We start from the raw sequence: 19,932 nt of genomic DNA, 5'->3' as shown, positions 1-19,932 counted from the left end.
CTTGGAAGCTGAAGCTAGAAGAATGTGTCGTGACAAAACTATGACAAAGCGCAAATATCCAGAGGATTAGAAGCCGAGAGAGACGGTATTGTATACAGCGTTGGAGGTGGTGAAAATCCGAAGAGGGGCGAGCGAGGACCAAGGGTAGGGAGCGACGCCGCGGATATGGTGAGTCGGCAGTGTAGATGGAAGAGCAGGCGGGAGAGAAGAGGTCTTTCTGCTTCCCCTCTCGGACTGCAAGGGCGAGGCAGAGGCGAGAGAAGAGGAAGGAGAGAAGAGGTAATAGATGAAGAAGTGGGAGGGAAGCCAAGATGGCGGCGACAATAAGAATTAAGAGGAAGTGTCAACAGATGGGCCTACTAGAATACTACTACTACGAGTGGTATTATAACGGGATGGCTGATCCTCAGAAAAACATTATTCGGAATTCGAAAAGCGAATAGTCGAAAAATAAAAAAGAATAAAATAAAATAAAATAAAAGATCAGGCTAAAGGGCGATTACCAAAACCGCCACAGTCAGGCCCGCACACGCGCGCGCAAGAGATCTGGGAGGGCTGAAGGCAAGCCCAAACATCGGGCCAGGAGTCAGCGAAAAGCAAAAAAGGGAGAAAAAAAAAAAAAAAAAAAAAAAAAAAAAAAAAAAAAAAAAAAAAAAAAAAAAAAAAAAAAAGGGAAAAAGAAAAGGGCAGAGACAGCCAGACAGAGTGGACGATCAGATCAGCTTAAAGTTACGGCGAATTACAAAAGCTTTACAGGCTGCGAACTGCGGATCGTCGAGGACTGTGGAGAGCCTTCAAATATTGTGGTGGAGCCAGCCAGCATTAGGGCGCTGTCCCTGAGTCTGCAGTCTTGCGAATCGTCAATAACTACCGAGGCACGATAGAGCAGAGAAAGCGAAAGATTATTGTATAGACCGTAGACCGGTGATTCAGCTAGAGTAGCACGCAGTAAAGACTCAGCGTGCCGGATCGCGGATGTTACTATACTAGTATACGCTAATCGCGTCCTCATCTGAGATCCGACCCGATGAGAACAAGATCTTAGACTCAGCTGGCAATCGGGGCTGGAACGCCTGATCTGAAGCCCTGGTTTGAAACACAATCATTGATCTGTTGTACTCTGTAGACGCTTGCTGGACGGATGCTGATAGTTAGGAGCGATATCTAATGCTATAGCAGCATCACCCCAGGATCATCGTTCGCACGCTACTCAGTATTTAGCGGGACGGCCGACGGATCTTGATCCAGAAAGGCGAAGATAGACAGCAAGAGACCAAATTAGCTCCCAGTTTAGAAAAATAAAGGGCGCTGGGAACGTGGTGAGAGATGACTATGAAAGGAAGTCACGGGTACCGTCATCCAGAGTAGAGCCTCCCCATTCCTCACGGCTTCTACTATCCTCCTATACCTGCACCCTCCCTGACGAAAGATTTGCACCGAGCAGCCTGCTGGCCCAAGCTGATCGCCCGCTGCAGAATCGCAGACATTGTCCAGCCGTTGGAATCGTGACTGGAGGCGATCCGACCACCATCTGCTGTGCGGTGCAACCACTCAAAGCCCACTGCAGCCTGCAGCCACCGATCGTTCACTGTTGAATACGGAGATAGTCTCCATGCTCCTTCTGACTCTCATGGGTTGAGGCCAATCTCTGAATCTGACTCCCCCGCTTTGCTCCTCGAGATCTCGGGCGCACCCGCCGTCTGGCACCTGCCACTCGTCCATCATTCTTCGCTCCTCGCCTCTCAGTCGTCCGTCTCGTTGTCTCGTTATCTCTAGCCCGTCGGTCCCTTGTGCCCCCGGTCATCGTTTCCCACTCAGAAGCCGTGCCCGTAGCTTGAAGAAAAAGCACATACTTTACGGCTGTGCGCCCTCGACGCAGAAGAATGATTGCGTCCGCTGGTCAGACACTGAGCATTGCCTTTTCCGGCTTCGTGCGCGTCTCCGAGGTGTGCAAAGTATGCACCCCCACCTGGCCGAATAATACGTGGTGCGGTGCTACTACTACAGTCTCTCTATAGAGCGATCTTCTTTCTTATTAGCGACTCAAGCTGACAGTTTACTGGCTGACTACTAGCTATCTCCAGATGAACTCCGAATATGTCTGACAGCGCAGCCTTGATCTGTCGATTGTCAAGCTAGCTGAGGCTGATCACCATAACGGTCCGATCAGGTTTTCGACTTTGACCGGCCTATCAGACGAGCGAACCGGATTTGATCCATCACTTCGTCAGGTTCGACTGTCAATTTTTCAACGGCTTTTTGACGTGTGACGAAATAGTCTCCTACACTACGGAGTAGATACTGGGGCTAAGCATGGAGCACCTGCCCAGCCTCCAAAATGCGCCCGTGCTGCTCGATCGCACCAGTTCGCCAACACAACCCCTCGAGTTCCATCGCGAGGCAGTCCTTTGTGGTCCGCTTGCAGGACCAACTTAGAGTTCCGTAAGAGTCAAAGTGATCGGAAGAAAATGAAGCTGGGACATAAAGTTTTGGGACAGTGTCCTGCGTATTTCCCTGCGGCCAATCTCCTCGGAGTCGGGTGTGCCTTTCCCTCTGCAAAGTTGGACAGACGGCATGTCGCTCGGCGCCACTTTCCTGCATTATTCTGCGGAGTAGTCGCTTCTAACTAGTGCCAACTAAACACTAGTAGATGGTCCCAGATCGTCCAGTCGCCCAGATACCGATGCAGCGATAGACATATTCGATGCTTGGGTTAATCTTTATTTGCGGTTTGGCATTCAACGAGTCAACGACAAGAGTTCCCTCCGCGCCGTTGGACGGTGGCTGACGAGCGGCCGCCGGCAGAGTGCCCTTGAGCCGGTTGCCAAGAGCCCATGCGATTTCCAATCCAGCCATATATTACACCGTATACCATGTTAAGTCTCCCATGTGGGGTCATGGCTCTGGGTAACACGCTTGTCAGATCTCGCGACGACAGCGGCGCAGGCCGTACGACCCGTTGAAGGACAAGTCCAACAGCCCATGCTCATCACAATTCACAACCGCTGCGGCGCTGATATTATTTGGGGTGTCGAGGTCTCCCAGATTCCTTCCCCTTCGGCCGAGTCCAAAATAGCGCCAGCGATGGCACTGGAGCTCGGAAGACTAGCCCAAGCAGGCCAACCATACGTATCGTGATACTAATAATTATAATACGTGCGATCTAGGTCTGATATTCTCTCGGGATCTGGAGCTTTCATCCCCTTCCCTATAGAACAAAGAAGAATAGGCACCGTGGATGCCTTTGTCTTACAGCGGCGCTGGTAGCTCTTCGGAGTAGCCTCTAGGAGCTGGAGAGCATGTGACTATCGAATCGGAACCGCGGATTCTACAAAAACCTACCTTTGCATGCAGGTTCTCTAGATTCTTACATCATGATGAGGAGTTGGTCGCCTGAAGTTTCGAGAGTACCCCATACAGAGCGAGCGACTTTGGGACCAGGAACATTCGTTCTCCGGGGATATGACGCCAGCTGAGTCGGGGCTTCTCTGTCACCCCAGCACAAAGAAGTGCACAGACAGCATGGACCTACGCAGACTTGACAGTAGTCTCGATCTAACGGTCGCGCGAATCGTGACGGGGCCAATTAGACTTTGTGACTCGTGAGAAACGTTTTCCGTCAAGATCTTACCGAATCATACGTTACACAGATATTGATTAGGTTGAGTTTCCGCGTCAGAACCCAGTCCATCACATCGCCGGCGTATCTCGTTGCCGCCGGCGGCTTTTGAGAGTGACCGATCCAACATTTTGCACGCTCGACACGGGCTCTGGACGCATCTAGAATGGAGGTGAACCGCCTCAAGGTATTTGGTTGCTCACAAGCTGGGAAGCAAACGACCGCGCTGTTCAGATCTGCCAGAGTACTTTGTGTACCTCAGATTCACCCTTACGAAGCTTTACCGCAGTGGTACTGCCCCTGTGCCAAGAGTTCGTACTATCAGCCATCTGACAGGTCCAGATCAAGAAATCTGGAAATTCAGATGGCTCTGAGCTTGGGGTAGGCCTCGCGGCAAGCGCATCTGAGCATCGTATGCGTGGTAGATTCCTGTTGTATTGGTATACCGACTGTTTCCAGCCAGAGCAGCCCTTGACGGCGACTCCATGCATGATACAAGAGCTGGAAATGCCGCCCAGGGCTGGTGGCCGAAATACAGCGATATTTCTTTCCATGTGGTATACAGGCCACTGAGTATACTGTCCTTAACTGCGTACGTACACTATATTGACTGCGCAGCCCGTTGTATGGTGGGCCGGATCTGACCTCAAATGACGAACGATATGGAAAGAGGTCCGACCATACATTTTTTCCTCTACATGAGCCAGGACCCGCGGGAGTAGGCGGGTTAAACAGGATATGATCTATACCTTCTTGATTATTATCCGGGCTTGGATTACCTACTATGATTGACGAGAAGCTATCAGTGAAAAGCTGGAAGTAGCTGCGACGGTCAGATGAAGTCTGCCGAAGCCCATGACTCGATCGAGACCTGGATTCAAGCGTCATATTCTTAAGGAAGCAGCCCGTCCGATCCGCCGGACTGGACACCAGGGCTCATTAGCACCGAGCTGCAAGGAAAGAAGAGTCGTGTCCGGGATAGCGATGTCATCATCAACTGCCTGGTCAACTGCCAACCCGTCAAAGAGGTGGAAGTGGAACCAGCAAGGCCCGGTTTCAGGATCGCTCAACGGTGATCAGATAATTGTCCGCACAGATCAGGAAAAGAATGACGGCACGTCGACTAATGCGGCAAGAGCTAAAATGTGATCGTAATTTTCCGATGCTGATCAACATATGTCAAGATGGAGATTGAGACAAACAGCAAAATCACTACATCGGCGTCACGAACTCGAGAACACCCAGCATCCAGTTCTTCCCAATAATGTCTCCATACGAGTTCGAAGAGCTCCGAAGATCTGAACCGGGCATGACGACGTTGCATTTCACGCCGAAACTAGCTATGGAGATACCAAACCGGTTCCCGCAAAACCAGCGCTCTAGTTCTGTACGATATTGTGAAATCTCAGATATACGGAATACACCTCTGCAGCTTGAGCAACTCATGCGGTTCTACTTCCGAAAGCCCTATTCCCATGCGCTGGCTGACTGACTTCAACGATAATTCACCGCAGTCAGGCAATATCTCCGTGCCAACATCGTTTCCCCTCTAGGCTAAACAACGGTGGCAAAGGGAGGATCTCAGGTGCGAAGATCATTCACCATCCGGGGCGATGGATCGAGCTACTATGGTGTAGCGCGAGGGGAGATATTATTCCAGACCCTCTGGACCTGGAAGGCCGGAGGCTAGAAGATGACTTTGCCGGATGAATCAATCATCTTGTGTGGGACCTCCTCCAATAAAGTCTCCGGCGCCTTATCCTCAAAGGGAAGTTTGACAGATGCGACTCCTCGAAAACAAGAAAGCGGGACACGAAGAATGGAAACGGGCCTGAAGCCACTGGAGCAAGGGGATCTGGCAATCTACTGCAGGCAGACAGATCGAGAACTGCACCGGAAAGTACACCCTCGGAGTAGAGTACGTACGCATCTTGACATGTCCCTGCAGTGAGGATAGTGATAATGAAACTCATCACATGTTAGGTATCGACTCTCTGATGTTCTCAGCGAGAGTGTTATTCGCCGTGCATGGGATGAGTACACGTCGCATACAGGTGTCGTGTATACTGACTATGAGTCGCATCACCCCTCATTTCTCAAACTCTGAAGTAAGTTTCAGGGTTGGCCGCCTTCCCCCCTTTCCACTGCCTGGAGTTTGTCCCGCCCTCAGCGAACTGAAGAATGGTGGATATCAAAAAAAATCACGGCCTACGTACCTTCCTACTAGAGTCATGGCCAGGAACTCCGCCTGCGTGGTGTAGATATTGCAGAAACCCGCGGTTGCCATACTCCGTATGTCGCCTCGATGAGCATAAATGTCTCCATGAGCCCCAACCAAGCCCTCTGAAGGCGCAGACTGCACGGAGAATATCCAACTATCCACGTGAAGTGGGCATTTCTTATCGGTTTGTCCCGTACCAAGATTTGGCATGACCGGAGAAAACTGGACCGATTTGACGAATCTGACTCAGGCTCGATGCCAACAGACGCCGTTGTGGAGCTACTACTGAGCTAGTCGTTCCTGCTGCGTGGTTGACAGGTTGACAGGTCGACATCGTGCAGCCATGACTCCCGGTCCGATCGAAGGGCGCATCAACTAATCGTCGCCCTCGGTAGCCTCGATCAAGTTTGCGCCATCTTGCAAGCCTGGATGAGCACTCTATTATACTCTGTGAGCTATTGACTATCCTCATTGTCTCGTTGTTGGGGACTCTATCAGTCCAAATTTTGAGAAGTCGACCTCGTCTCATTTGGGACGGGACGGAAGGCACGGATACAGAGTATAGGATAGCTCCACCAGACACCGTCTCGCGCTCGCCCAAAGGGGTCACGATGAAGAAGGCACTCAACAACGTCACCATCCACGCACTTCAGGTGAAAGTAAGTGGCAACCGGCCATCAGCAAGAAAAGCCAGCACGGTCTCTTGGGATGGGGCGTCGCTCCCCTCCTTTTCCCTTTACGGTAACGCACTTGTTGGCGTCACGGCGTCTCAACGGTCATCCTGCATGGAACCTGTTAGGACACCCAATTGCCTTTCGAGTTTCCGAACCGTTGACTTTTCCCCACTGCATCTATCATCTATGGACCCCGACTGTGGCTCCGGTATCCGATCCACTTGCGCGTGGTCAGGACTCAGGAGTCGAAGGGGGGGAACCAAGTGGCGCTAGCTTCGCAGGATTCGTCCCGTTGTCAGTTGCCGTTCGAGCCGTGAGTGGACGGCGAGGTATGCATCAGACGGTGTCGTATTTCATCTGTTACTGGCAAGAAGGTTACTTACGGTAAGAGGCTACTCTGCACAGAGTTGTTTACGATGCCAGGAGACAATACATCAGCATCATGAAAAAGAGGCCATAACCGACCATTGCGACCGACGCCGGGGCTGTAAGTGTTTCACCGCTACCTGTCATACAACCCGCGTGGCTGGGAAGGAATCATAGCGTCGTCGTCAAGTCCCGTTCTAAGAACCGCTACTTCATACGGCGTAGTAGAGTGACCTGAGTGACGGTGTCCAGCCCGGTACCAGGACTCAGGACGCAAGTGGTGGGGACATGGAGTGGGTTTTGGATTCAGATCCCTTTCCAGAACAGAGTAAGAGCGCTCTCTCTCCACGTCAGATGGAGCCGTGCCTCGACATAACGTCGACGGAGAATAACGGTCAGCGATCAGCCTATCCCGCCGCGCATCCGCAGTGGTCCGGTGGCCACTACTACTGCTCAATCAGCAATCTCAACGGCGACTATTCGGTCAGATCCCGGGATCTCGAGCCATCCATCTTCCAAATCTTGGCTGAACCACGGAGTACTAGGAGCGGTGGTAAGCAAAACGTACCATACGATAAACGCTGAACGACCCAGTAAGGAAGCGTTGATTGATGCATGCTGCTGATCAGCTCCGAGCCCCGAGAGCTGGAGACATCGGGGATGCTAACAGAACGGGCATAGGGTAGGTTCATGAGAAGGATGAAGATGCTAGCTCCATCGTCCATCGTTTAGGCTAGATTGTGGGCGCGTTACGACGGAGTATATCCCGCTCGACGAATTCTTCATCAAGCCACGAATATGGAGTGCAGGAACTACGGTAGTTCTTCTGGATCTCGCAGTCTGAAAATTACGGATCACCGTGCGCCGCGTCTCAGCCCCCCTGTCAAGCGGTGGCCTGTGGACTGGTGTATGTACGCGTACGTTATCTTACTTTGGAGTATGCATATCCCTGCAGGGTCCTTGGTGAACTGACCTCTACTTAGACTAATGCGGAAATCAGAATCCAGCGCCGAAGCTTTACCAGCGAAACTGAGAGACCATGGATGCTACATCGTACGGAGCACGGTACGGTTTCGATTTAGAGAGACTACATCATAGCCTCGCAAGAAAACCAGCCACAGCTCAGCCAAAGCGTGAAACTCGTTGTGCGCCATGTAAACTACCCGCCCTCTGTGGCTTCTGCTACAAGATGGATCATGGTCAATATTACGCACGTGGTATTCGAACGACTCCAGCAGAACAATATAATTACACCTCCTCCAATCTTTCTGAGCTCTCTGTCCTCCAAAGTTCAGGAGAATGGGAGACCGGTTGCTTCATTATCACATCAGCCTGGAGAAGGCAACAAATTCCTACTGGCGGACGGAAAATCAATAGTAGCTACAGAGGATCCATACCTACAATGTCAACAAGTCACAACGGCTCCGTCCCTGAACTACAACCCCATAGCGGCAGAGAGAAGGAATCCGGATCCTAGATGGAAGATAAGGTAAGGCGCTCCGAGGGCTAAATCTGTCTCCCAACGCGCCGTTGTTTCACCCTTCACCCTTGTTTTCGGAACATTCAATACACGTGGCAAAGCACAAAGCACGCAGGATGATCCGAGCGAGCGCGAAAAAGAGTTCGGTGTTCCAGAGGAAAGGGCAGCGAAGGTTGTAGAACCCAAAGTGAGTTCGAAACTTGACTACTTCTCCAGCCACCAGTGAGGCGGATAGAATAGGCATTGTGGGTAGATTATCGACTGACTCGTGTGCCGTGTCTCCATCGCTGCTTATTAAGACGCTGTCTACTAGTTAACGGTCTACAGGCAGAGTACTTTTGCCCGGTGGGTTTGGAACACGAATGACAGACGATGCAAATACGACAAAAAGGGCAGACGAACAGAAGATTCCAATCGATCTCGATCGGGCGTGATTTCGATCTTCGGTGACAGCGCCGGAGGCAAAACGCCAATACAGTCCGTACTTCGATATTAAGCACAATTTAATCTCATTCCGGTCCCGTGGAATTGTCCCGTGTGGAGTCGATTAATATTGGACAGCCCGGCCCCATCGCCATAGTGACAGGCTGTCGGCCGAAGACTCGAGCAGGAGCTATTCTACGATGGGCTTCGACTTCGACTTCGACTTCGAGTTCGACTTCGAGTTCGACGATGGAGCGACCCGCATCTGCTTCATTTCTTGCTCCTTGTGTGGTTTCTATTTCCGGCTTCCTGGATAATTAATTCGGTGATCAGATCCCGCTTGCTCTTGCTTGACTCAGGTGCGAAGACTCAGATGGAGACATAGTACATCGCATTATTAATCTTGCGGGTGGACTATGTATTTTTGGCCTTGACGTCTTGTGCCGTTGCAGGCTGGGAACAACCTCCTTTTCGAGTATCTGGCGGCTGGTGAGACGTCAGAGACGTTCCTGGATGGACCCGGAATCCTGGGTGACAGCCGCTCACTCTTCCAAGGTCCTGTGCCTGATCTCCGGTTTCGAGTTTCGTCGTCGGCGCATAGCAGGGTTGCTAGGGCCATTTCGTTATGGCCGTTCGGGACCTGGTCAATGTCGTCGCCAATAGTAGCTCCCAGCCTTGGTGGTTGCTGTGGCAAGAAGGAACTATCTGAATTTCTCTGAATGGTCTATTTGGCCTAGTCTAGGTAAGAAGGGGAGAGACATCATTTCTGATCCAACGAGCTGCCTGCACGTGTCTTCGAGACGATAGCAGAGAACTCGGGCTCCGGAGCCCACAGAGACTTATGTCGACCTTGATTTCGTTGGACTAAGGCATCACTTACATACATGCGTCTTCCCCCAACTGCGTCCCATCCGCATGTCCTCCGGTGGTTCTAGCAGATCCCGCACGCCTGCCGCAAGGGAGCGCCTCGGATCTAGAGACAACCCTTGGACTGTCTGATGGACAAGCATACATGCTTCATACTCATAAATCACAATCCGGCAGTCGAGATCTTATACTACAAGCGGGTCTATTATAGCCACGAAAGGACGGGGACAAGTTCGATATCTGCTCGCGACTCTCGGTTCTCGAGCTGCTCCGCGGATGGATTGCGTAGCTTCCTCTGTCCATGCTTCCATCCCTGGACCTAGACCTGGAAAACAATGGACGCTGTGAATGATGAACGCTGTCAGTTGACGTCAGTAGGTAGGCAGTCGTAGGCCCGAGTGTCTTGTGTCACAGTATAGACAAGATATCCCTGCTTGACTTGATTGAAGATGGATGTCATAGTATCTATCATGTTTGCTCTGCTTAGGCTCAACTTCTTTCTCAGCCTTAGAATCGCACTGTTTTGAATCACTTTATGATCAAGTAGTCGCGCCTGCATCTTCTGGAAAGAACGACCGCTTGGGAAAGTTCCATCGGGATTTGCTTTGCCTTCCTACAAACACATATCATCTCGACACGCCTGGCAAGACAGGCCTACATTCTCATCCACCCTTCTCTGTACCGAGATAAATCACGTCAATCACAAGTCATATCCGCGAAAGGACGCTTCCAACGAACCGGGGTGTACAGCCCATTCTGCCGTCTAAAGACGCTATTCTTAGCCTGCTTCGATTTTTACCAATGCTCTTCATCTCGTAGGACGGTGACACCGTCTGTCAGAGCCATATCTCAACTTATTATCCGGGGTCAACTGCATCGAGAGATACAACGACTTGATTGGCGTTAACAAGGCCCATCAGAAGCATGTCTGAAGGTTAGCCACCCTGCAATAGCCCAAGCTCATATGGGATGGTCGTAGTCACGCGGCTCTCTGGCCCTCATGTCAAATCAATCAGTCAATCGGGTGGACTTCCTCCAGCTGGCTTTCTGGAAGCGGTTGATGATGCGACGCAGGCTCGTCCAATCCGGGCAGAAAAGACATGACTTGCATCGGCTCTTACACGAACGATCCATCGTGGGTTGAAATTGCTGTGACACGGTCTGAGACAAGCCGAATGCGCACGCACAGGGACGTAATTGGTGGCACATTGCTTATCTCATTGACTTTTCTTTCTCTTCTGCTGTCCGTCATTAAAACTCAGCATGCGGCAGCTGGGCCAGAACGTACTAAGGTGTTCTCTATGAAGGACTTTCATGTATCTTGGACTCTCCCAGCTTGAACCTGGGATGGCGAGAGGCCTGGGCCAGAGCGACTGAGCTGGGGTAGTACATACTTTCCCGCGTGTCGACGGGAATCTGCAGTACATACGGGTGTACGCTGTGCTGGCACGAGGAAACGATGCTCTGCTTGCCTTCACACCTGTAGTGGCCCTGACGTACCCTCCTTGTTGACGTACATGCCTGGGGAGTCGTGGGGGTTGCAGGAATATATGATGGGTACCAGTCAGTATCGACACTCCCTTGAAAGCAGAACCCACAAGAGTCAAGCACACAGCAGACGAGAAGAATCTTACTCACCTCATCCTTACACATGTTCAGCATCCCGCCCTCACTATCTGCCTCAAGGATGGGCTGGACACTGCCCTCCCTAACGACCACACCTAGCGTTCCTGTACCTTCACCTCCACCACACAACCCCCATGCCTCTTACCCATCCGAAATCGACTCGATAGTCTCCGTAATAAAGGGTTTCGTCTCCGCCCTCAACGCGAAGAACAGCACCGAATTCGAAAAGTACTGCGTCCGCGCCGGCGGAATGTCCCTGGGCCCGCCCGCACCGACAACCCCGCGTTTCTGCACAATCGGCGCCTTCGTCGAGCACATTGCCAAGCTGGACGACGAGATCGAGGAGCGCATCTGGGACCCCGAGGTCAAGGTGTATGGGGACGGAAATTTTGCGGCCGTGTGGGCGCCGTTCCGCGCGAAGGTTAATGGGGTGGTCAACCATGTTGGCGTTGAGCTGTTCGTTCTCCATAAGCTTAACGGGAGGTGGAAGGTGACGGGGTTGGCGGATTCGTGTCGGCGGCCGACGGAGGAGGAGAAGATTCTTTTGTATTAGTGGGTGTATAGGGGATGAGGAAGTGTTACTTATTCCGACTCGATTAAAAGGAAGTAGGAGGTAGGAGATATACGAGGGGAGGAGTTGAGAGTAACGTGATACGGTGAATTCTATCAATCAATAAGTGATGCTAGCTATGTATGTACCTGAAATAAGCACGGGTAGGGTATATACGAGGAGTACCCATGTCTTGTCTATGTCTGTCTGTCTGCAATATACTTATATTCATGTCCACCCACCTGCTCAGGCCTTCCTGCCCTTGAGCATCTCCGACCCAACGCTCCCGTCCGCGCCCTCCTTGACAGTCATTTCATCGACTGCCTTGACGAGATCATAGCAGATCTCCTCTGAGACAACACTATCCTGCTTGTAGGCGGGGTGTTTCGCAACAAACTCGCGAATCCACTTGGCCCCGGTCCAAAGGGTGCCGTTCGCACGCTTGCGAATCAGGTCAAGATACCTCGCCAACGAGCAGCGCGTCTCAACGTCTACATTGACGCTGTTGAGGTACGACTCGACGAGCGGAATCAAGCCCGGGAACGACCCATCCGCAGAACCATTGATGATATCAGCGATGGTCATAAGCTCGTACTCCGACTCGACAGGGTCAAGCGGCGGAGAAGGCGGCGGGGTGTTGTAAGCCGAGGAGTTATTGCTATCGCTCGACGAATTCTGGTGCCTGCGGACGGGCGGCGAGAAGGGGTTCTTGCGGAAATAGAACTTGCGGTCGAGGACTGCATTGCGCGCGTGTGCCGTCTCCATGTTCTCGGTCGTCCGCTGGATGGGGATGTAGAAGTTCAGATCGAAGCTCAGGATAGCGCGCGTGACGAGGACAATAAAGATGGAGAACGCGGCGTTTTCGAAATCGGTCATTTGGATTTCCATGGAGCGGAACTCGACGCGCCAGCCAATGTCGTCTTTCTCCGGGGGTGGCGGCTTGAAGCGCATGTGCTGCCAGTTTGTGGATTGGAGGTTTTCGAAGTGATCGGCTTTGTTGAGGTCTAGCTCTTCGAGGTCCTCGGAGAAGATGACGATGGGATCGCGGATGAATAGGTGCGCGAAATGCGTTGCCAGTAGCTCGTCCATGCCGTCGTCCATTAGGCGTCTCTTGATGTCTTCGTCGACAATCAATTCTGGGTCCAGGTATTCTTTGCGTAGTCTGAGATCTTCCGCGATATATGTCGAGTTCGAGGCGTATCTTGATTTCGGGATCCTCCATCGGTCATTTTTAAGTGGCTGCATCTGGTAAGCTAGGTACAACGAGGCCAGGCTGGCAGAACTTACTACTTCGCCAAGCTCTTCCCTTGTCCGGTCATCCACAGCGTTACCAATCTGGTTCCATCGGACATCCGTGTCGACAAGGAATCCCTTGTAGATTGGCGTTGCAGCTGTGAGTGCTAAGAGGATGGGCCCAAGTGGGCTCAGCTGATCATATAGCTTCCTCCCCTCAGGAACGTTCTTGGCCTGGAAGGTGATCTGGAGGCAACAACTACCCATGCCAAATGCCATTGCATCCATGTAGACATGGTCATCCTTTGCTGCTCCATTTCGGACATCATCGTCTTCGGGCCAGTTGTGCATATCATAGTCCACCGTCGGGTCCTTGAACGGCCGAGGGGTGTTTTTATCTTTGTATACCGGCACATTCAGTTCGACTTTCCGGCCTCTTCTTGCCCTGATGTTAGCCGCCAATGTGGGAAACCTGATGTGAGGATTGGCGATTTCGTCGGGAACAAATTGAGATCGTAGCGCTGGTCCAGATGGAGGGTAGTAAGGTTGAATATAATCATCCTTTGTGCCTAGTCTGGGGAACGTCGTCAAAGTGATCGGCGACTCGTTGGGTGCCATGTGCGCTTTGGCAACTTCTCGCCTATCATGCTGTCAGCTCATGCCGAATGATATTCCAAAGGAAGATTTACCTCCATCTCATATTCGACTCGACCTTGAGAAGATCCTTGAAGCCAATTCCCCATGGAATACCTGGGGTAGCCTCCAGCATGAAGCGTCCGAATTCCGGATGGAAATGAGGTGGCTCCTCGCCCTCACTGCAATTCGTCAGAGACCTTCATGCCGATACCAGACGAGCAACCCACTGTTCCTTATTCTGAGAGTATGTGCACGATCCCTCCTTCCACAGCGCTTCATCGCGGGCTAATGACTTGAGGATATCCGCCTGGGCGAGCGACAAACGGGCTTTCTTTGCTGCATCATCCATAGCAACGACGAGATACTCAACCTAGCAGTATTCCCTCCGTCAGTTTCATGCCCTAATATATGCCATTCACCAATCAAAGAGAGCACTAACCTCGTCACCCCAGAGGAGAGCATCGCGCTCCTTTCCTTTAGCCCGATGCCAATTCGCAAGTAATTGCTGTCCTTCGTTAACCGAGTCCGCGACCGCGTAGTTCGCAGGCAAAGTTGCCAACCTCAATTCCCCATTTCCGAACCTGGTCCGCTCGCTTCTTCGCTTCCGTCCACTCGAGTGCCGTTCCTAGTGCTCTAAAAAGCCGCCGATGTTAAGAGTTTGGGCCGACTAGATACCGACAAGAGTTTTCTTGACATACAGCAGACCCATGGTATCATAACAAAGCGTCCAACGAAAACGACGATCCGACTAAAAAGAGCGATGGTCGCAAATGATCTGAGAATCCGATAGCCCCGCAAAATGAGGGGAGCGCCCCAGAGCCTGTGCAGCGCTTCTCTTCTCTTTCGAAGTCGACAATCGCCGAAGGGGCAAGGCAGGAAAGGACCGACGGTCTCAGCAGAGCGCACGACCGGAGTAATAATAAAATAAATCAAAGGAGGGGCGTGGAGGGGGAGAAGGCGCTGACAAAATCGTATCGTCAATTGTATGCGCTTGGAGATTCTCGCCTGTTCCTTGGAGCAAAAGAGCGCATCGCTATTGGCTCAACAGGATGGCTTGCAGGGCGGGCCCAGTCGTGCTGCAGCGGGGCTTGGGATGGGTTTATCGGTCGACAACGCAGATAACGCCGTTGGCGGCAGAAAATCATCGAGAGACTCCGGGTTGAGCCGCGGAGAATATTAGTCAGCCTGATTGGTAATCATTATCATGTGACTGTACTTCAGCAATTGGCTGCGTACAAGGCTCCAAAGGACAATACTCATGCTAAGCTAGGAATAATACCGGATATAAATATCTCAATATCACTAATCAATTGATTTCTGCTCTGTATCCTGTTGTGAACGTGTGTAGTGAGCGTTAAGACGGAAAACAGAGCAGTAGTGCAAACCATACAAACAAGCTCTTTGGAATCTCTCCGCTGACCATGCGACCTCAACTTTTACCAGTTAGATGGGCCTTTAATCCATATTCATACTTCTTCTCTGCTTAGCAGAAACTCCCAATTGACTCGGTCCATACTATGCCAGCCAAGTGCAACCCGACATAACCACCTCCGTCCCCGACCTCCGATCTCTTCTCCGAACCCTCATCATACCTCCACCAAACGCCGCAATCAGAAACCCCATTGAGACACCAGCATGGCTCAACCACCCAAATACCGCATCCTCTCCCCAGAAGCCGCCAAATCGCGCGTCTACACCCGTCCAGACCCATTATCCAACCCCCCAAAACAACCGCCAACCGCAACCCCCCCCTCCCATCCACCCACACCCACATCCTCAACAACAAGCACCAGCACCCCAAAAGCCACACCAAAGCCGCGCTTCCCTTTCTTCACCCTCGCCCACCTCCGCAACCTCTACGCGCGAACCCCGCGCTTCATCCGCCTGCCCCTACGGACAGTTGGTAGAGTCTGGCCCATCTTCCCAATCGTCTTCTTCATCCCCGAATACGTCGCGCAGATCCGCGAGGTCTCGGGACCATCGATGACACCGTACCTAAACCCAAACCACCATAACGATGAGACGGAGAAGTCCCTTGTGTTTATTAAGATGTGGCCTGGGCTCTCGGCGTTCAAGTGGGGCGTCGAACGGCAGCTGCGCATTGAGAGGGGGATGTTGGTTGCGTTTCGGTGCGTGCCCTAACCTACTAGCAAAGCGACCCATACATACATACAATTTGTCGAACCCTGCTGACATGGATGGATTATGCTGCAGATCCCCGCACGACACAGACAACATCGCCATAAAGCGCGTCGTCGGACTCCCCGGCGACAAGATCACGACGCTCCCGCCGTGCGCGAAACCCTCGCAGATCGTCCCGTGGGGCCACGTCTGGGTGGAAGGCGACAATCCCAAGAAGACGATTGACAGCAACGCATACGGGCCTGTGAGTGTATCACTGATTATGGGGAACGTGACGGCGATTCTGAGGCCGGAGTTCCGGTGGGTGAATTGGGAGGAGTGGGAGAGTGGGAATGTCGATGGGGGGAGATTCGGGGCGGACTATCGCAAGGAGGCGAGGGATCGGGTTGAAAAGGAGGCTGTGAAGTTGCAGCAGCCGTTTTTGACGTGATTGTTAGACTTACTGCATGTCATGCGACACGTTGATGGGGTGTGTATATTTATATTTGTACGATAGAGAGCGATGTACATATGTTGAGCCATTCGCGATGAACTAGATCCATGAGGTATCGAAATACTATTTACACATTACACGTTACATAGATAGAAAGCTACGGCGTAGTCAACCTCACATCCTCCGGCTTCCCCTCTTGCAAACGATCAATCTCAGATGCAATACTCAACACCCATCGGTCCTTCTCCACGCGACTCCTTGCCTTAAATACAATCGTCCTCCCATGGACTCCCAGCTTGGAAACCTGCTTCAGCGTCTGCCTCGTCTTCACCCTTCCACAGCCACTCCCGTCCTCATTATCGCCGCTTCCCAGCTCGCGCAGTTGCGCGCGGAAAAATCCCTTGCGGATAGGCTGCCAAATCACAAATGTAATTGCCGTGTCTTCGTCGCTACTGGTATAAACGTCCGAAGAAAGGTACACTCTCGGCAAGGCCCCATGACCGGGATGATTACTGTCAAACGTCTGGTTGGAGTAGAGCAGATCGTTTTCCGTGATGAGGCCCGAGTATATGTAGCAGTTTTCAAGATCGATGCTGGACTCGAGCGTGGAATGGATATGGGGCATCTCGGAACCGTTGTGTTTGCGAAGGGAGCTGTGGTATACCAGGAGTTTACCGGAGGTGAGCACAACATGGAAGCGTTTGAACGTCGTATGGCGGCGTGGCTTTTTGTGTAGGAGGCCGGACATCTAGTGAGCAAGTTAGGGCTAAGATTTAGTAAGGCGGGTGTAGTACGCTTTTTCAGAGGACGCACCTTGATCGGTCGACAGCCTATCAACGAGCACATGTTGTGCAGCAGAGGGGAAGCTTCCGCCTTTCTGACTTCCCACTTCTTCGCGTACTGTCCAATTACCGACTCTATCTCCTCGTCGATGCCTAGGATCTCGAGGTTTCGCTGCCGGGTATCTTTGAGCTCGGCTGCGTCGGCTGCGGTTCTTGCTTTCCAGTATTGTACTAAAGCATCTAGTCTCCGCATCCATTCATCCCTAGTTGCAGTATTGTAGGCCTGAAAGCGGACTACAAGACCGTTATCAAGGAGCATTTCGAAGCCAGCATCTTCGGTAGATTGCTCGGCCGCGTTTCCGTCCTGCGGTTGCGGCGCTGCGTTGGATTGCGCAACTCCTTCGTCCCAGTTCGACTGAGTATTTGATGGAGCCGGCAAGTCCTCTGGGATAAGGCGCACCTCTTGCACAAGACACAGGTTTATAAACCCGTCTGCATTGCTAAGGTTGTGAATATTCCTCTGCAACTGCGCGTAGGCGTCTTCGTCACGCTGCTTCTGATGTTCTGCATTCCCATTTAACAGCCATGAGATCTGCCCGTCCTGCACAGGGAACGGATCAATCTCGTACGACAATGGTGTTTTGTCTAGTATCTCCTGGGTCGATGGAATAGCAGAGTCCTGTGCGCTTAGCCGTGGTGGGGTAGGAGGGAGCGCCTGCGACGGCTTGCAGAAAAAAAGATAATGGTCTTGACAGAAGAAGTAGAGACGTTTGGAGAACATCCTGTTCATTCGTTGATGTGCCCCTTTTTGAGACGTAAGTCGGATCAAGAAACCCTCTACCGGCAAGGGCTCTTCTTTTTTGTCTGCTCCATATCCAACGGAGGTGTCATAATGTTGCTTCGGCCGTAGCTCGAGCTCGTGGGTTCCCTGCATTCCGACCGAGCCATACATCTCTTCCTCGTTGGCACCGTGTATCCATTCTAAGCGATCATACCGTTTCCAAGCAAGTCCGATTTTTTCTGTCTTCGCCCATTCTTTCATGACCACAGACCATTCAGGGTGATTTTCGAGCATCTTTAAACAGCCCTGTACTATTGATTGATAGGCCGAAACTTGCTTGGAACTTGCATCAGCACCTTCTTGCTCAGTGTTGCTAGAAGTTCCTAATGGTCTGAATGGGTTGCTGAATTCTAACGAAACGGCGAGGTCCGGAACGTTGATCCCAAGCGACGAGGCACGGCGTCTACCCATGGTGTAAGCAATAAAGGCATACCATTCCACCGCACGAGCTGAGGATTTGGGTCGTAGAATGTAAATGGTTGTTCCATGCTTCGACTTGTTCCAGACCGCGATTGTCTTATCCAGCGCCGAGTAGAGATTCACTTTGGATGACTTTCGGCCAAGGGCGATCTCGTGATGAGGGGAGGCTTTTCCTTGTTCCTGGATTTTGGGCACAACGCGCGTCTTGTACATCTGCAACATAAAGGGAGCTACCTTGTCGGATGTTGACCGGCACACCACGAGGAATTCTCTCCAATTATCTTGCACCCGCGTCTCCATGCGTAGACTGTCGAATTCGCTGTAATCTTCGGGCAATTCGTCTTGAACTGTCTCCTCAACTCGAACTAGCATCTTCTCTGCTTTAATAACCTCGCCAGCTTCCACCTTGCGCCGTGAGAACCACTCCGGTACCCTCTCCTGCGTTCTCGAGATCTTGGACGCAATTCGCTGTTGCTTGTTATGAAGATTATCACTGAAAGTCAACCGGGTGGCCATATGCGAGAAGCGGGAGGTCGTGTCCTGTCGCCTATGCCCCAGTCCGTTTTCCCCTTCTCTGGAAATTGCACGTTCAGGCTCATGTCGCTGCAAGGTTGGGGACGGCACGCTGTGCTGTTTCCCTTTGTCCTTGTTTCGTTGGCTTCCTAGTAGCGGTACTATCGATCCAGACTCACTGGGAGCGGCGGACTGAGATGGTTGGCTAACATTGAGGTGGCTGGACACGCTTCGCCCTTGCTCGCTCTGCGACACGGCCAGCAACCTTGAATCTGGATACTGGCTATGCGTGGCTGCTGAAGGGACTGGAGTTATAGTAGACAGACTCACAGTCCCTTCTCTTGCGGTGAAATATGCCGACCTTGAGTCATTTTTCGTACCTGGTGTTTCACCATCGCGGGTGAGCACCGGAGACGGAGGCTCATCCTGCTCCTCATACTCATGGGTCAGTGTCCTCAGTTCTGGCGCCGCCCGTGGGGTTTCCTGGCCGCTGTCTTGTTCCAATTCCGTATCCGGTTCATCTTCCTCAGGCGCAATCGGGAGCGGCTCAGGTGCTGATGACTCTGTGTCGTGCGCATAATCCGATTCCGCCGAGAAGGTAACAGTCCTAGACCTGTAATTCCGGAAACTCAATTTCTTCCTGTACCAAGACTTGCGATGACTCTGTAGCCAGTTTTTGGGTATGGGTCCGACGAAGAATCGGCGGTTTGTTATGTGGACATGGTTCGCGGAGGCATGACGCTAGTAGATTGTTAGCGGTACTAGACGCTATCTCAGGCAGGCAAGACAGTATACCAGCTTCTCGACCGTATAGAAGCCCTGTTCTAGACCTGGATGACTGTCGTCGGGCGTCTGTGAGCCAGGCTCCATTCCGCCAACATCCTGGGTGCCAGCACCAGACATTCACAAGGGGCCAAGAAACGAATGAGATAGAAAAAAGTAATATATAGATAATAAGCCCACTTTCAGTACCCCGACTAGATCAATCAGAAAAGATGGATTTATGGATTATCGAAACGTCCAATCCATGGTGAATGATGCTTGTGGGTGTCCACCTTGGTCAACCCCTTACACTCCAAAGAAGGTTCAGATCTGGGAGTTGCCTG

The 19,932-nt window shown here is 51.9% G+C and overlaps 5 protein-coding genes across 5 annotated transcripts; 2 read left to right on the top strand and 3 right to left on the bottom strand.

The window, feature by feature from the left end:
- Positions 1-3,702: 3,702 nt before the first annotated feature.
- BDW74DRAFT_148245 (uncharacterized protein) lies at positions 3,703-4,264 on the bottom strand. The gene has a single exon (XM_073723664.1). The coding sequence runs from the start codon at positions 4,171-4,173 to the stop codon at positions 3,850-3,852; it is 324 nt and encodes a 107-aa protein (XP_073586653.1). The 5' UTR covers positions 4,174-4,264; the 3' UTR covers positions 3,703-3,849.
- A 7,073-nt stretch (positions 4,265-11,337) lies between these two features.
- BDW74DRAFT_166513 (uncharacterized protein) lies at positions 11,338-11,829 on the top strand (the record flags this gene model as incomplete). The annotated part of the gene is made up of 1 exon (XM_073726574.1): positions 11,338-11,829. The coding sequence occupies one exon, from the start codon at positions 11,338-11,340 to the stop codon at positions 11,827-11,829; it is 492 nt and encodes a 163-aa protein (XP_073586652.1).
- A 102-nt stretch (positions 11,830-11,931) lies between these two features.
- Positions 11,932-14,785, bottom strand: BDW74DRAFT_148237 (glutamate--cysteine ligase). The gene is made up of 7 exons (XM_073723663.1): positions 14,394-14,785; positions 14,256-14,328; positions 14,135-14,200; positions 13,923-14,065; positions 13,749-13,874; positions 13,114-13,699; positions 11,932-13,065 (listed from the first exon to the last, which is right to left on the bottom strand). The coding sequence occupies exons 1-7, from the start codon at positions 14,402-14,404 to the stop codon at positions 12,073-12,075; spliced, it is 1,998 nt and encodes a 665-aa protein (XP_073586651.1). The 5' UTR covers positions 14,405-14,785; the 3' UTR covers positions 11,932-12,072.
- A 201-nt stretch (positions 14,786-14,986) lies between these two features.
- Positions 14,987-16,267, top strand: BDW74DRAFT_189306 (putative mitochondrial inner membrane protease subunit Imp2; the record flags this gene model as incomplete). The annotated part of the gene is made up of 2 exons (XM_073731943.1): positions 14,987-15,824; positions 15,910-16,267. The coding sequence occupies exons 1-2, from the start codon at positions 15,331-15,333 to the stop codon at positions 16,265-16,267; spliced, it is 852 nt and encodes a 283-aa protein (XP_073586650.1). The 5' UTR covers positions 14,987-15,330.
- Positions 16,268-16,427: 160 nt separating this feature from the next.
- On the bottom strand, positions 16,428-19,696 carry BDW74DRAFT_166510 (sporulation-specific 71 family protein; the record flags this gene model as incomplete). Its single annotated transcript, XM_073726573.1, has 3 exons — positions 16,428-17,018; positions 17,084-19,567; positions 19,622-19,696. 3 exons carry the CDS (start codon positions 19,694-19,696, stop codon positions 16,428-16,430), a joined length of 3,150 nt encoding a protein of 1,049 aa, XP_073586649.1.
- Positions 19,697-19,932: the final 236 nt, after the last annotated feature.

Source organism: Aspergillus multicolor (assembly GCF_047715735.1).
Source record: "Aspergillus multicolor strain CBS 133.54 unplaced genomic scaffold BDW74scaffold_5, whole genome shotgun sequence".
In the NCBI taxonomy this organism is placed as follows: domain Eukaryota; kingdom Fungi; phylum Ascomycota; class Eurotiomycetes; order Eurotiales; family Aspergillaceae; genus Aspergillus; species Aspergillus multicolor.
This window is presented reverse-complemented; position numbering and strand designations above follow the sequence as displayed.

Coding starts and splice junctions, on each gene's coding strand:
- BDW74DRAFT_148245 (XM_073723664.1), bottom strand. CDS start 4,173: ATGGAAAGAAATATCGCTGTATTTCGGCCACCAGCCCTGGGCGGCATT.
- BDW74DRAFT_148237 (XM_073723663.1), bottom strand. Junction 14,066..14,134: donor CTCTCCTCTGGGGTGACGAG/GTTAGTGCTCTC, acceptor GAATACTGCTAG/GTTGAGTATCTCGTCGTTGC. Junction 13,700..13,748: donor GAGTCGAATATGAGATGGAG/GTAAATCTTCCT, acceptor ACAGCATGATAG/GCGAGAAGTTGCCAAAGCGC.